The 16208-nt window shown below is 38.2% G+C and overlaps 1 protein-coding gene across 1 annotated transcript in view; it reads left to right on the top strand.

Moving 5' to 3' along the window:
• The window catches only part of LOC308194778 (uncharacterized protein), a 62064-nt gene that overhangs the window by 38825 nt on the left and 7031 nt on the right, over positions 1–16208 (top strand). Inside the window, exons 14-18 of the mRNA XM_080591093.1 lie at positions 2334–2373; positions 2609–2660; positions 6143–6254; positions 9837–9920; positions 11438–11561. Of these exons, the coding sequence (XP_080447219.1) occupies positions 2334–2373; positions 2609–2660; positions 6143–6254; positions 9837–9920; positions 11438–11561 (412 nt within the window). The remainder of the gene's footprint in view (positions 1–2333; positions 2374–2608; positions 2661–6142; positions 6255–9836; positions 9921–11437; positions 11562–16208) is intronic.

Genomic DNA, 16208 nt, shown 5'->3' with positions numbered 1-16208 from the left:
GATAGAAATAAATAATCTTGTTGTAGATTTGGTCTGCCATTGCATTTATGTGCAGGGGTAGCTGTAATATGTTTACAGATGACTCTGCTGTTACAGAAGCTTTTGCGCTGCAGAAGTTTGCAAGACTAATAATAGCAAGTAGCAGTACGAGGTTATTGTAGCCTCAAGGTGTGAGTAGTTGATGTTTTTAGATGGATCGTTTTCTTGTTAGTTTTTAGAGAACTGTTTTGTTGTAGAAGCCAAGTTCCATTGTATGAGAGCAGGCAAGTGAACAGCTTTCTTTGAAACCTTTCAGGAAGCTGAAATATATTTTGGAGCAAAATCTGGTACCCTTAATGAGCAGTTCAGCTGCCTAGCAGGAAGTGAGCCATGTGACTATCCACAGATAATTTAAATTAACTTTCTGAACCTATGTTCAACATGACCTTACCATATTCCGCCTCCTCCCTCAACAACCTAAATAAACAAATTAGGAGCATGAATCCATCAGTAAAATAACCCAGTTAGTTTTTAATGTTGAATGGCAATTTTCTGCTTGAAAGAGCACAAAGGTAATATGTGTAGGGCTGAATCTTGCCTGCATCACTTAACATTATTATGTAACTGTAATGTAAGGGGTTAGTTTCTATTCTATCCACTGCCGTGTTCTTTGCAGCAGAACTTTGGGTAGAGAGGTGGTTATTCATGGCTTTTTTTGACAGGGACATTCTTTTTTCCTGTACAAAAAAAAATTTTTGAGGGAGAGAGGGGAGTTGATACTAACCCCCAATCCCTTCAGATTGTTCTCATATATCACCTCCTGAAGCTTGCTGTGGGTTTTTTTTGTTTGTTTTTATTTCCAGCCTCTAGCTGAAGATAGTTCACAAGATAACCATATTTCACTAACTCTAGTTGTAACGTGCAAATACTGCAGTAGCATACTGGCCAAGCTTGCAGAGCTGCTATGGAATAGCTTCAGGCAAGAGATCTCTTCTGTAACTTTAAGACTTACATACTGTAATCAACCATCCCTGAATCAGTCATTCAAATGTGCGCTGACTTTAATTTTTGTTGTATCAAAATATGTCTCTGATTGTAGAACAGTGCAATCAAGGTAAGGACTATATGATTGCATGTCTCTTCATAGACTTCAGTAAAGCATCTTATTAAACACTATTTCAGGGAAATCACTCATCTGGTGAATGTAGATATGGCTAGACTCTGTATTCTGGACCTATGGTGTGTTGCACCAACCAGTGCTGCCAATGTAGTGTGTCTGTCTTAACACGGCACTGAATCCAAGTTAAGACAGCTTGCTGAGAGGTGGAGGTTACTGGTGCAAGCTTAGTACCCTGTGAGTGTGATTACGTGGCATTTGGTCTGTTTGGAGCACAGGTGGAGGAGAGAATTCACACCTGGAAGAAGCATGAATTAAAGTGAACCCGTGTTAGCCAGGATTAAGCTGGGTAAATGCACCATGTGGGTGGCTTTCCACAGCGTTTGTCTCTAGGGGTCTGCTTACAGGCTTGTTAATTCCTAGACTTACCATACTCACTTTACCATTTCTTTCCCCTGCATTTCTGTATGGATTTCTGATGTATCATGTATGCATATTGTTCATGCCAGACAGAAGGGCCAGAAGCTATGCTAGGGAGAGCAGAACTGTTTCTTTCAGAAATAGTGATCTGTTAGGTGGGTTTAATGGCAGTAAAGTCTGGCAACCTGATGTTGAGAATAGATGAGTTCGACCAACGTATGATCCTAGATTTGCAGTAAGTCTATAATAATGTCTTAAGCTCCAAAATTGCCTATGTATTAAAGAGAGAATGGGATCTAGAGTACAGAGTACTGTAAAACCAGCTACATTAGCCTGTGAAAATGCTCAAGAGATGCATATGAAATAGTAAATCTAATAAAGCTGTACTAAGCAAGTGTATGGATTGGGTCAGAGTTGTTCCTCTGCTTTCTTTAAAAGTGAACAAAACAGCACCACCACCACCTCAACCCCCAGACTAAGTTGTTCTTCTACCAAATGAAGACTACCTGACTGACATTGGCATAAAAAAGAAAAATGGAAAAATCTTCCGGTGGTTCTTCCAAAATAGTTTGATTTGCACCCTTTGAAACATGTATTTTTATTTTAAGTCACAGTAATTTTTCACATTTTGCCCTTTTCACTGCTGTATAAAATGTTTGGTTGTATTAATTTGATACCATTTTTAACTTTCCAGATGTTGCCTAGTATTTATTAAATCTGTATTACAGGAATAATTCAAATTATGTTAAGCTATAAGCTTTGGTATTCTGAAAATGTTTTTAACAGTTATTTTTGTGAATTTCTTTTCAATTTCCAGCACCCGGCCTCACTGGAATAGTTGGAGGGCGCCCTAGAGTGTAAGTGAATTTTTTATTTTAAATCAAAGTCTTGCTTTCTTAATAATGAAATTTAAGGAATTTCTGCATTTCTTGGACTTTCCAAAATTGTTTAGAAAATGATTGCTAATCATGGCTAAATAGCTTTTAATTTTCCAAGTGTTTGCCAGTTTTATGAATAACTTAAAGATAACTGATCTGATATTTTCATTGATTTCTGATAAAAATGCATTTATTATTCTTGTTTTGTGTCTAGGTCTCCAGTTTTGAAGCCATTTTTCTTCCATTATCCAAAAAGTGATGTCCAGGTAAGACTTACTACTTTTTAAAGCCTGTTCTATTTCATTTGAAGCCATTTGAAAAAAAAATATGCTGACTTTGGCATTTTTTTCAGCAACTTTGAGTCCTAAAACTGCAAAATATACTGGTAACTTTGAAAAATATCTTTCCAGATATTTTTCCAGAATGTTATTCACACAATATTTTAAAACAGTTGAACTTGCCAACCTTGCATTGTAATTGATGTGACTCTACTCTTTGTATATGCTACTGGAAATAGCTGTTAAATTCAGTGATCTTCCTCTGATTAACACAGATTTCATCAACAGAGTTGGTTGAACCTTTTCCTTCTGAATACCCTGTCTATAAAAATGGGAGTAGTGACTTCTACTTATATTGGAGAAAGTGTAAAATTACAAAAGCCTTAGACACTAATGTGCTGTTGTGATGAGTGTCATGGAGGAGCCTGTGAATGAGATCTGTGTGGCCCTATTCAGTTCATAAGAATAGTTTTTTTCAGCCTGAAACACTATCGTTTGGATGACTGTGCAATCCTAGGTGAGAAAGTACAGTGTAAGAGGAAACATTAAGCTAGAGCCCTACTTCTTTTCCATTATGCTTGTACCTGTGTGTAGTTTGAAGTTTTCAAGATAAACCAGAGGCAGAAACTGGCTTTACTGAAAATATAAAATGTTTGGATTTTTAAATGTCAGTCCCTGTTTTTCTGAATATCATCCCACAATTCAGTAAATTAAATTAAGTATTTTAATTGGAGACTGCAGACAAAAATACGTATATGCTCTTCCTTTTGAGGCCTTTAACTGACTTTCAGCTATTGCATACATCTTATGCTAAGGCATCCTAATAATTGATGCAAGAGCTTTATCACTCATTCACTTAATTGAAAAAGTGACAGACTATTGTTCTGTGTTGGACAGCAACAGTGAGTCATGTGTGATGATGGGGAGCCTTAGGAGCACAGACAGCAAGGGAGAAGGAAAAAAAAAAACAATTAACGTTAAAAAATAATAATAAATAAATAAAACACAAACAAGCAAAAACACCTTTGAAAAGAATTAGAGAAAATCAATTTAAAGATTCTAAGCATTTCAGGGAAGGACTGCTTCTGTTTCAGTTTTTAACATGTACAGTGCTTAGCACAAATAAGGCTAAATGTTACACTTCTCTTTGAGCACTACTCTACATTGGTGGGAAATAATTTAAGATTAAATTTACAGAGGAGATGCTGTGCAGTTATTAAAACCAAGTGTATTAACTGTGGATGGTGGAGAAGAGTTACCAGAGCCTTTCTTGCTTTTGAAGAAGTTAGAATAGAACGGCTCAGTTGGAAGAGACCCACAAATATCATCTAGTCCAACAGCCTGACCACTTCAGGGTTAACCAGAAGTTGAAGCATGTTATTGAGGACATTATCCCAATGCCTCTCAAACGCTGACAGGAACAGGACATCAACCACCTTTCTAGGAAGTCTGTTCTAGTGTTTGGCCACCCTCATGGTAAAGAAATTTTTCCTAATACCTGGCCAGAACCTTCCTGGTGCAGCTTTGTGAAGTTCAAGCACTTGTCATCTTTATTGCTGTTTATGTTTTGCTTTATATGAATGGCTTGTCTTTGCCAAGTTTAATATGAAATTATCATCATGGAAGTTTAGCCTGCTGTTTTGTTTATCAAACTAAATGTAAAATTATTAATTAGCACTGTGTTCCAGACTTAGTAAAATGCCTGCTGAGATTAAATAGTAACCTAATCCAGCAGGGGAAGAAAGTGGTGTCTCTTACTCTTCTTCCATACAGAAAATCAAAATCCTTGTTCTAAGTAACTAATCTGATGAACATACTGATATGCTAGTAAAAAAATTTTCTGGTGTATTGCTGTTGAAGTGCAGCAAAGGTTATGTAAAAGCATGGTGTAAGTGATTCAAGTCCTTGGTTCAAAGTTTTAGCTGGGTATTAACAGCAAAAGTCTAGCTAGAGATTACAGAGCAAATAAGGTATGAATTAACTGCTTTTCTAGATTGGAATTTCTGTTGAAATAAATCTAGTGTTTGACCTAAAACTAAAAATACCACGTAAGGAGATTTTCAGATATGTTAATGTTGTCACAGTGGGTTCTTTTGTTTTGTGTTTGATAACACTTTTCTGGATTTCAGGTTGGATTCAATATCACATTTGTTGTGTGCTGCTTTCACTGCTCTTATGCAATTGCTTCGATTTTACCATAGGTCACTAGTGGTTTTACAGTGAAAACATCAGTTATTTTCCAAGTGTGCTTTTTTCTTGTTTAAAATGTAACCTAGAACTTTCACTGGGAAGAAGAATCCTAGCAGGCCTACTGAAGGCAAGAACTTTTCTGAAATACTTATTTTTATCTTCTCCTTGGATAAGCGTTGGAGGCCTTTGTTGCTATTAGATGTTTTCTTTCATAAGATTGTTCTCAGACTGCTGAGAAAAATGATCTTGCATTTGCTGAGGACTGAGAACGAACGGTAATAACTGCTGCAGCCAAGGTGGTATACGCTAGTTTGCTGTAGCAATGTAACCTGGCTGTAAGTCTGAGTATTTACCAATGGGCATCCTCCAATGCAGATGAAGTGGATGCAGTTAATTTTTCTACGTGGTTATGCTGTATGATGTAACCAAAGGAACCTTTGCTTGCAACGTGTGTGAATTGCCCAATCACCTAATGAAATACACTTTTTTTTTTCAGATTTCTTGGTGTTGAGGTAGAAGAGTCCCTCTTGTATTCATCAAGTTCCATCTCGATGTTCATCATGCAAGATGAACAGCATAGCATCTTTTAGTTCATAGCTTCATCTCAACACAAAAATAAAATACCCAGTATCAATTTGTTTCTGATGATACCTATTCGCCTATATTCCTGACTGGTAGAGGTTATACCTGCTTAATGATGCAGGGTTGAGAAATCTCCCGTTAGGAAATGAAGGAGAAAAGTTACTTCTTTAGTGTGGGGGTGTGGGAATAGATTTTCTTTTGAGGGGGAAAAATGTTGGAACAGGACAGTCACAGAAATAAAATGTACAAAGCTAAATTACCCAAAACTTTATAAATATTGTATCAGATGGACTTATCAGAGCTAGAGGTGAATGCCATAAATATTCAGCCATTGTATGTGTTCCCTTACAAAATCACTGTATTTTTTTTCCTTACAACAGAGCATACAGAACAGTCACTTTACCATATTAAAGTACATTTCATAGTCTTTCTTTGATATACTACAGCAATATGTTAAATTTATTCTATTATGAAAGCACACAATAGCTTTTTGCGATTTCTTCCCAGTGCAAAGATATTTTTAAGATTAGAATGGATCATTGTTGCTTTTACTTTTTAAAAGGCAGGAGTAAAACCTTATCTGCAAAGCTGTTACTAAAAATATGCCAGATAAATATTTAATTAGAAAAATGCTTTATTTGTGTTTTGCACTGGATTTCTGTCTAATTTGACAATTTGGAAATGGGTATTTTTTCCAGATCAACTTATTTTTAAATGGTCAGCATGTTGAGACATTTGAGGAGGATCTCACATTTACATCAGATGAACCTGTTTCCTGTGATCCACCCAAGATTGACAGTGAATTGAAAGGTATGTTCATCTTCTCTTTGTCAATGTATCATTTGCAGTCTTTGTCCTATAAAATCATTTACTAAATTTTGTCCATGAAATATATTTTACCTTATACTATGCATTTTAATTCGTTTTGCAAAACACTTAAACTACTTTTCTTAGGAAGGATGAAGATTAGCATCAAGCAATACAAAATGTATTTGAGGCTATAACAGGGCTATATCAAGTAAATTGTTAATAACAAAAAAACACCCAAGCCATAGACCCAAGAAAACACTTGAATGCTACTTGAAATTGAAATATTGCTTCAGAGTACACAGCAAATTAATTTTGTTAATCCTGGAAATAGTTGGTCTTATCTTAGATCAATATACTTGTGTTCATAATGGAGCGCAGACATACATGTCTGTTGCGAATCAAAGTTCGTAGCAAAATCTCTATCTGTGAGTTCCAACGAGGGCAGTAGAGGATTAACAACATCAGACTGGGTGAGTTAAGGAGTAGGAAGTCACTGCTCTGTTTAACAGAAAAGTTAGCAAAGTTCTTGATTATTTTTTTTCTTATAATTTTTTATCTCAGGGTGACTGCATTGCCAAATATTGGAGAAACAAAAACTGTTAGACTCCTTGTTGCTCTGAAATGCCTTCTTACCATTCAAGAAACCTTTCTGAGGTGCCTGACATCAGCATTTAAGTACTGAATTCTTCAAGCTTTATTCAGGCAAAACTCCTCTTTTGAGGGTCAGCAGAGCTCTGATTCCCCTGAGAAAGACCTCTAAACTTTTGCCCTTAGTTGTAAATGGAAATGTTTTCTGCATGTGACAAAGTACTTACCTACTTATGTGGCTTAACCCATGGACAACATGCATGAGAAATAGACAGATGGGTTAGACTGTGAGAGAAGTAACTTCTGCTAAAACATTTTGTCAGCATTTAGTAAGGAGGGAAGTATTTTTCTTGGTTTTGTGGTTATCTCAAGTGTGAGGGACTGTTAGTTGTCTTTGAACAGATAAGAGAAATATGCGAAAATGGATTTCAAAAATGCTGCTAGATGTGGTTCTGGGAGAACGGAATTTGAATTTACCGTTTGCCCTAGCTTCGAAGAGAATTCTTCTGTAGATTTAAGATGTTTATTAAATGAAAACAATTTCCTGATAAACAGATCATGGAGGATAAATCAATTAGGGTAATAATACATGAGAACACCAGAACACTATCTTGAACTAGTTTTGTTTAAATGGAGACTGTCAAGGACTGTTTGTGTGAAATGTTGACGACTTGTACATCTTACATAGTTTGAACACCATCACATTTCAGCCTTTGAAGAAACACTTTTTGTTTGAATTGCAGATTCAATAAAATTATTTAAAAAAAAAAAAAGTTATATCTATGGTGTACAGAGTACGGTAGGCTTGTTCAAAATAAGGAATGAGCCTTAAGTGGACTCTTTCAGATCCTCTTCTGATGTAGTTGTTTAATCACAAATAATATTCCTCGGTTAAATAAATATACCATTTAGTATTACCTGGCAAGTTTCATTGCACACTTCTGCTTGCTTTTTTCATGGAAGTGAGTATGGAAAAGATTGAGCATTGAGCTCTTAACAAACCTCTTATGTTAACTCATTTATTGTATATTTTTACCATTTCAATGATTCTTCACTGGTACTACATGAAACTTATGCTAGACTAAGCTTAAAATCACTTTCAGCTCGTGTGAAGATTTCAGTAATTCTCTGTAGACAGAGTGGAGTTGAAGGTGGTGACTGCCTGAGGCTGGGTTTATATCATTACCTGCCACAGTTCACAAAGTGCACATCTACCCATGCCTTAATAGTAGGTACACTTTAAATTGAACATACCACTGTGTTAAATTTAAGTATAATTCCAACATTCATCGGTATTCTGAGAATGAATTTAAATTAACAGGTGGTGTTACACTGGTGAATACTTCTTAATATGCCTCTGGCCAGTACACCATATGTGGCAAACCTACAGCGTAACGTCTTAGTATTGGGTCTTTTACTCTCTAAAATTAAACAAAAAACAGCAGTTATGTGCTATTCTCAGCAGAAGCAGTAATGATACAGACAAGGAAGACTGACGGATTTTCAAATTGCATTTACAGACAATTACAGACAATTGAAGGTTGTCCAGCATATTTGATTTCCAAGATCATTGCTTCACTTCCTTAAAGTTTGACTTTTTAATGCATTAGACTGAAAATGTGATGACTCTGTGCCCTGGTCTTGAATTTTCCTTTTAAAAAAAAAAAAAAAAAAAGACAGACAAAAGACAATTTTAGATGTTTGTCAGCTTCTTGTGGCTGCTACCAACAGTTGTTTCACCAGAAACTGTGACAGAAAGCAGGGAGAATGCCACTTCCATTGTATGAATGTTCGCTCTAATGGGAATTCTACATGCAAAGCAAGAGTGTAGGTGGATCTGTTACAGATATTGGCATGGTGGTGCCAGGAGAGCTGATATGTCCAGAGGGAAGTTGGATCAGAAGCAAAACAGGTTGGAAATGCCTGGATTCTCTCTCTCTCTGCCTAAAAAAAAATAAATATATATATATATTATATATAAAACCTACGTTTCAAGTTTCAGTATTAAGCTACTATCAGTGAATAACTGAAACTTGGTGGCAAGGTGAGCATTTCACCTCTCTCCTTTTGGGAACAGAAGCTAGGTGGTGGCAGCCTACTACTTACTAATCAAGAATTGCAAGAGGTGTGTAGTGTATAACTAAACCATCAAACATTGTTTAAGGTTTCAACATGATTGAATTTCTGGATTTGGGCATGAATGGGATTGCTTTATTTTCTGATAGATAAATGGTTAAAAATAATACTTTGTGTTCAGTAAAGTGCAATGATACTCAGTGTTCATGAAGACTTGAAAGTCTAATGTTCCAGACAAGTTTAAAAAATAAAAATGAAAATTCAAGACTGCCTTCCTATAGTGTATGCATTTATGACCATGAAATATCTTTTCTTATAAACACTAAGATATTTACAAAATTAGCTATTTGAGAAAGAAATTTGTCGTTTTCATCTATGCAACTGAATAAGGCACCTTCATAGCAGCACCTATGAAAGTGAGAGAGACACATTGTCTTGAAAGGGACTTTAAAATTGTGACTGTTTTCTACAGACAACTAATCATCAAGACATCAATAGCTGCATGTGTTTTCCACCTGCACTGGAAGCAGAAAGATCTGTGTGTTAAAGGAAAAACAGTTGTCAGCTAGTTAAGAAATAAGTAGCTGCTAAGCCACCTTCACAGATACCACCTTGTTAAAATGGAGATGAATTTTCATATTCAAGGGTGGTGGAAGTTGGGATTCGTGACACAGTATTCAGCTGTATAAAGGTAAAAGAGATCTAGAAGAAAGGTTAAAAATGATCAATTTTTGTGAATTTTGCGCTGGCTTCACAACTTGTCCTGTAGGTGTTCCAGTGGGAAGGAAGCTTTGAATTTTTTTTTCAAGAAAGTACTACAAACAATGCAGAACGTGTACACTTTAAAGGCAATTACTTCAAAATGTACCGTTATTTGTAGCTATCATTAAGATGCATTATTTCTTTTATATTGTATAGATCTGCCAAGTGGTCCTCATACTTATCGCTTAGAAGATCTTGCCTATACTAGAAGTGGAGACAAAGGAAACTCTGCAAACATAGGTATTTTTCTTTATCTTTCTTTCTAAAGTGATGTAAGACTTTCAAATAAGAGTTAGGCATCAAGTGCTCTTCTTAATTTTTGGGAAATCTCTTACATAACTTGATTATTTTATTACCTCAGTGCTCAAAGAAAATGTAATCCATATAAAACAAGGATTTTACTGATGAAATATCTGTAGGTCTATGTTCAGCAACTGTTTGAAATCTGGGGTATTAAATAATATCTTTATCATACCTCAAAGCTTCATTTAGGGTTGCAAAGATCAAGCATCCCAAAGTTAGGAGAAGCCTTCTTTTTAAGGTTTCCTTTACATGTTAGTTGCTGCTACTTCCTGTATATGTTATGTAATGTAATTTCTTGGTTGTCTGAACGTGTATATCATCTCCACATGTGAATTTTATAACATGCGTATGGCTAAAACATCAATAATGTTAGGAAATACCAAAGTTGTTCTTACATGTAAGAGAATGTTTTTAATTAAATTGTTAATCCAAATGGTGTATTTCAGTGTGAAGTCTTTACATGTGATTGTGGTGCTTCTTGCATTGTTTAATAATTCCTTCTATTCCTTACTTCTGCATGCAACAATTGGCTCTCTTACTTGTTGGAAGATGAGAGCGTGTGGTGTTCAAAGCTCAGTATGAATTAAAAGGTGCGTTTGGGATTTGATTTGCTATCAGCTGTCATGCTAAAAACTGATAGTTTGTTCATTTATATTGAAGGAATACAGTTCTCTTGTCCTTGTTTTTGAAACCTTTTTTGGCTGAAGAACGAAGGATTTTTTTTTGTTTTTTGTTCAATTTGTAGTTGACCATTATTGCAGTATATCATTTGCGAATCATAAACGATGAGTACATTGCTAATAGACTTCCCCAGATGTAAAGAAACTAATCCTTTATTAAGGAACAACAGCAAACTTGACCTATGAGATGAAATTAATGTTGAAGTTCTCAGATAAAAAGATCTGTGACGCAAATCTGCTTTCCTGATCACGCTGTGGAACCTTGGCTTCAACATACAGTTATCCGAAGCTTATCAAAGCGTACTTACAGCAATAAAAACTTAATTGTAATTTCTTACACTTAATCAGTAGTGGGGCAAGAACCAAAGCTTCAGTCACCATGCTCCCAGCTGATCAGATTATGCCTTGTTATGGTTAATTGCAATTACTTTTCTAAATCACGCAAGCCATTTAGGGGAAGAGAACTGCATGTGGGTTGTTCATTGGTATCTTGTTGATTTTTCTTCAGGTGTTTTCCAGTGGCAGGGACCACTTGCATCCAGAAAAATAATGGTTAATATCATGTAGTCTAGGAGCCTTCTTCCATGTCATGCTCCTCACAAACTCTCTGCTGACAGAGGGAAAGCTGTCATGCTACTTTATTCAGGAGATCATTAAAGAGGATCCATATGTACAGTTTCAGTTGAGAGGATGACTTCAAGTCAGTTTTGAAAGGATAACTACAATTTGGTTTCAATAGCTCATATTCTAACTAATGCTAATTATACCTAACAGGTGTCATAGCACGGCATCCCCTCTACTATCCATACCTAAAGAAAACTTTAACTGCTCAAGCCTTGGAGAACTACTTCCAACACCTTTTAGAGCGAGAAAAACCCGAAGAAGAACTAGTAACAAGGTGAGTAGCTAGCTGCGCAGTTCAGTTGTAAAATAGATACATGATGGTATCAGAAATTATTTTAAAGTATATTAACTTAAGTTTTGTAAACCTGTGTATATTTAACATTTTTTAAAGTGTGTCTTCCTTTATATTTTTTGAATAACAACCTGAGGGGTAGTCATGGGAAAATAAAATGAATGTATGAATTCGGTTCCGTCTTGAAGCTGGACAAAGGGAGTAAATCAGTTCAGTGAAGGCATTTCACAGAATTGCGGACTGGTTAAGAGGTAAAAAACCTCTGGAGGTTGTCTGGTCCAAACACCCTGCTCAAGGAGGGACATGCAGAGCAGGTTGCCCAGGACCATGCCCAGACAGATTTTGACAATCTCCAAGGAAGAGACTCCACAGTGTTCTGTCACCTGCACAGTACAGAAGTGCTTCCTGGATGGAACGTATTCTCTTCTATTTTGTGTGTGTTGCCACTCGTCCTGGCACTGGGCACCATTGAAAAGAGCCTGGCTCCATCCTCATTGCATCTTCTCTTCAGGTACCCTTCAGGTACACATTGACAAGATTGATGAGCCTCCTTTTCCCCCAGGCTGAACGGTTTTAACTCTCTCAGCCTCTCCTCATGGGAGAGATGCTCCAGTCCCTTAATCATCTTGGTATGACTCTGCTGGACTCTTTCCAGTATGCCTAGAGATCTTTTTGTAGTGAGGGGTCCCAGAACTGGACAGTACTGCAGATGTATTCTCACCAGTGCTCAGTAGAGGGGAAGGATTACTTCCCTTGACCTGCTGGCAATGCTTGACCTAATACAGCCAAGAATATAGTTAGCTTCCTTAGCATCGAGGGCACATTTCAGTTCTCAGAATTAGTTTTAGTGTTAGGGTTATATTTTTGTTCTGTTCCTATACAAAATGTATCTACCAAACAGAAATCACTTACACTATCCTTTTGAGAAATGTATTTTTCAAATGTTTCTGAACCATTTGGAGACTGCAGGAGCCTTAGTAAAGGAAGCTTCCCAAGTTTCGGAGACACTGCAGACCTGGGAATTTGAAATCTCTAAAATACCATCTGAAAAATATGCATGCAACCAGTGTAGACTGGAGCCCCAGCTTACCTGATCTTCCATCAAAAACATGCCTTATTCTATCACTGTCTCTGCAAAACAATTTAAGAAATTCATTTACTTTAGGGAAAATACTCCTTTAAGTATCTTGCTATCACCTGCTTTTTTGCCACATACACCAAACCAGAATTTTAAGCAAAAAACACAGCTAATTTCTTAAAGTATGAAAGAGAATGCATCCTAGTCCTCTGCCAGTAGACAGCATACATAACATTTTTGTTTTAATGCTACCAAGGGATGATGCTCAGATCTTTCCTGGGGCCTGGCAAGTGAAACATACTGTTCTTGTAGAATGAGGTAGTAGTGCTCATCCGTATATGTCCAGCAAAGCAGTCAACAGGTTTTAAACTTCAGTGTCTCATTAAAAACCAACAAGAACTTCGATATTGCAACAAACTTCAGTCTTCTAAAACCTGTTTTGATATAAAGTCAATTATTCTGCAACAATGGACATTCTGCCAAAATCATGTATTTCTGTGGGTGCTGGGAAACTATTGTCTTTTTGCTTATTCAGAGAGCTTGAGTCAGAAGGGTGCATCTCAAAGCTCAGAATGTGGAACTATTTTAACTCTTGCTTTGTGAGTTGTGCTGTTCTTTCTCTTGATAAGCAGATCAATGCAGATCTCGCCGCTGTTTCATAAGTGCTAACAAATCTATGAATCTAATGAATTCTAATATCAAGAAAGAATTGAATTTCCTCTGAAATGAGTGGAGAAAGGGGAAAAAAAAGTCAGGCCTCCTAATTATACATATAGAAATTGATTCATTATGGTTCCTTAATGCTGTTTATGTTCATAAATAAAAGTTGAAATATGCTTTGTCTGGGTAAAGCCAATTAATTTTGATTAATTAGATTATCTGTTCCTGGTTTTGGCTTCCTTTAATGATGTGATAATGGAGCTGTGTGAGTGAATTGAAAAACTACTTGGGGTGGGGAGGAGAATAGATTCTTCTGTGAAAAAGTTTAGAATTATAATGATTATGCTCACGTGCTTCAGACTCTGTAGATGCTTTTGAATTATTTATTTTTAGTTTTTACTGTAATAAAAAGGGCTATCCTATTCTTTCATTTGCCTTCATTTCAAATGTGAGTGGTATAAAAATGTATTATTTTTGATGTTAAAAACATACCAACCACAGTTCTGCCTCAGTATAGAGCAGAGATTGTTAGCCAGTTGCCTTTCATTCTTTTTCCTTAAGGCTATTTAAGTAGATATACCAAACCAGAGTAAAAGAGGGGATTATTTTTGATAGAGATCACTGAAAACTTGGAAGCTTCCAAGTTTTCAGGTAACAAGGTAACAAAAGATAATCATTCAGGGATAAAGACAAGTCTATGCAATTGCCTTCCCCCTCAACCCATGGAGAGTAACTGTTGAGATGTACAACAGTTAATCAGGGTTTTTCTGGTGCATAGCAGTGATGTGCAAGCTCAACATGAAAACTTAGACTAATCTAAGTGAAGCTAAGGAACAGAGAGTTGTATGCAGACAGAAATTGGCTCTAAGTTTAGAAAAGGATGTCAGTCTTGAATTCTGTATATGCACATACAAGTCTTCTGACAGGTACTGCCTTTAAAAATAACATCAATGCTACAGTAAGGTGCAGGGCATCCACAAGATCATGTGAAAGACTTTTTTCATGCATGTGAAAGACTTTTCTTTAGGCATTTTGCCCTCTCTCTAAGACTAGGTTATATGTGTGGTGTTGCATATACGAGTCTTTATAAATGGAGAGGTGGTCATTCTAAAGAAGTACTAGAGAGTGAATATGATTGGAAAAGGCAGAGTTCTTCAATAGATAAAACTTGACTAGCTTATTATATATCATTTGCCATATAGATAACTTTCATCTCTTAACAGCACTAGAATTATAGACAGTATCACAGACTTCTAGGTTGGAAGAGACCTCAAGATCATCGAGTCCAACCTCCGACCTAACACTAAGTACTCCACTAAACCATATCGCTAAGCTCTACATCTAAACGTCTTTTAAAGACCTCCAGGGATGGTGACTCCACCACCTCCCTGGGCAGCCCGTTCCAATGCTTAATAACCCTTTCGGTAAAGAAGTCCTTCCTAACATCCAACCTAAAACTCCCCTGTCGCAACTTTCGCCCATTCCCCCTCGTCCTGTCACCAGGCACGTAGGAGAACAGACCAACCCCCACCTCTTTACAGCCTCCTTTAAGGTAACTGTAGAGAGCGATAAGGTCGCCCCTGAGCCTCCTCTTCTCCAGGCTGAACAAGCCCAGCTCCCTCAGCCGCTCCTCGTAAGACTTGTTCTCCAGACCCCTCACCAGCTTGGTCGCCCTTCTCTGGACTCGCTCGAGCACCTCCATGTCCTTCCTGTAGCGAGGGGCCCAAAACTGAACACAGTACTCGAGGTGCGGCCTCACCAGAGCCGAGTACAGGGGCACAATCACTTCCCTAGACCTGCTGGCCACACTGCTTCTTATGCAGGCCAGGATGCTGTTGGCCTTCTTGGCCACCTGGGCACACTGCTGGCTCATATTCAGCCGACTATCAACCAATACTCCCAGGTCCCTCTCGGCCAGGCAGCTTTCCAGCCACTCATCTCCCAGCCTGTAGCTCTGCTTGGGGTTGTTGCGCCCCAGGTGCAGGACCCGGCACTTGGCCTTGTTGAACTTCATACAGTTGACCTCAGCCCATCGCTCCAGCCTATCCAGATCCTCCTGCAGAGCCTTCCTGCCCTCGAGCAGATCGACACATGCACTTAGCTTGGTGTCATCTGCAAACTTACTGAGGGTGCACTGGACACCCTCATCCAGATCATCGATAAAGATATTGAAGAGGACCGGCCCCAGTACCGAGCCCTGGGGGACACCACTAGTGACCGGCCTCCAACCAGATTTGACTCCATTCACCACAACTCTCTGGGCCCGGCTATCCAGCCAGTTTCTAACCCAGCGAAGCGTACGCCAGTCCAAGCCCCGAGCAGCCAGTTTCTTGAGGAGAATGTTGTGGGGAACGGTGTCAAAAGCCTTACTGAGGTCAAGGTAAACCACATCCACAGCCTTTCCCTCATCCACCAAGCGCGTCACTTGGTCATAGAAGGAGATCAGGTTCGTCAAGCAGGACCTGCCTTTCATAAACCCATGCTGACTGGGCCTGATCGCCTGCTTGCCCTGCAAGTGCTGCGTGATGACCCTCAAGATAATCTGCTCCATGAGCTTTCCTGGCACTGAGGTCAAACTGACAGGCCTATAGTTCCCCGGGTCTGCCCTGCGGCCCTTCTTATAGATGGGCGTCACATTGGCTAGCCGCCAGTCAACTGGGACCTCCCCCGATAGCCAGGACTGCCGATAAATGATGGAAAGCGGCTCGGCCAGCTCCTCCGCCAGTTCTTTCAGTACCCTCGGGTGCATCCCATCCGGCCCCATCGACTTGCGCACATCCAAGCTCCGTAGCAGGTCGCCAACCATTTCCTCATGGATAGCGAAGGCCACATCCTGCTCCCCATCCCCTTCCACCAGCTCAAGGCACTGGGTATCCAGAGAACAACCGGTA

This window comes from Anser brachyrhynchus (genome assembly GCF_964034855.1).
Source record: "Anser brachyrhynchus genome assembly, chromosome: 4".
Classification (NCBI taxonomy): domain Eukaryota; kingdom Metazoa; phylum Chordata; class Aves; order Anseriformes; family Anatidae; genus Anser; species Anser brachyrhynchus.
Note: the sequence above shows the minus strand (reverse complement) of the source record. Positions and strands in the feature narration are given on the sequence as shown.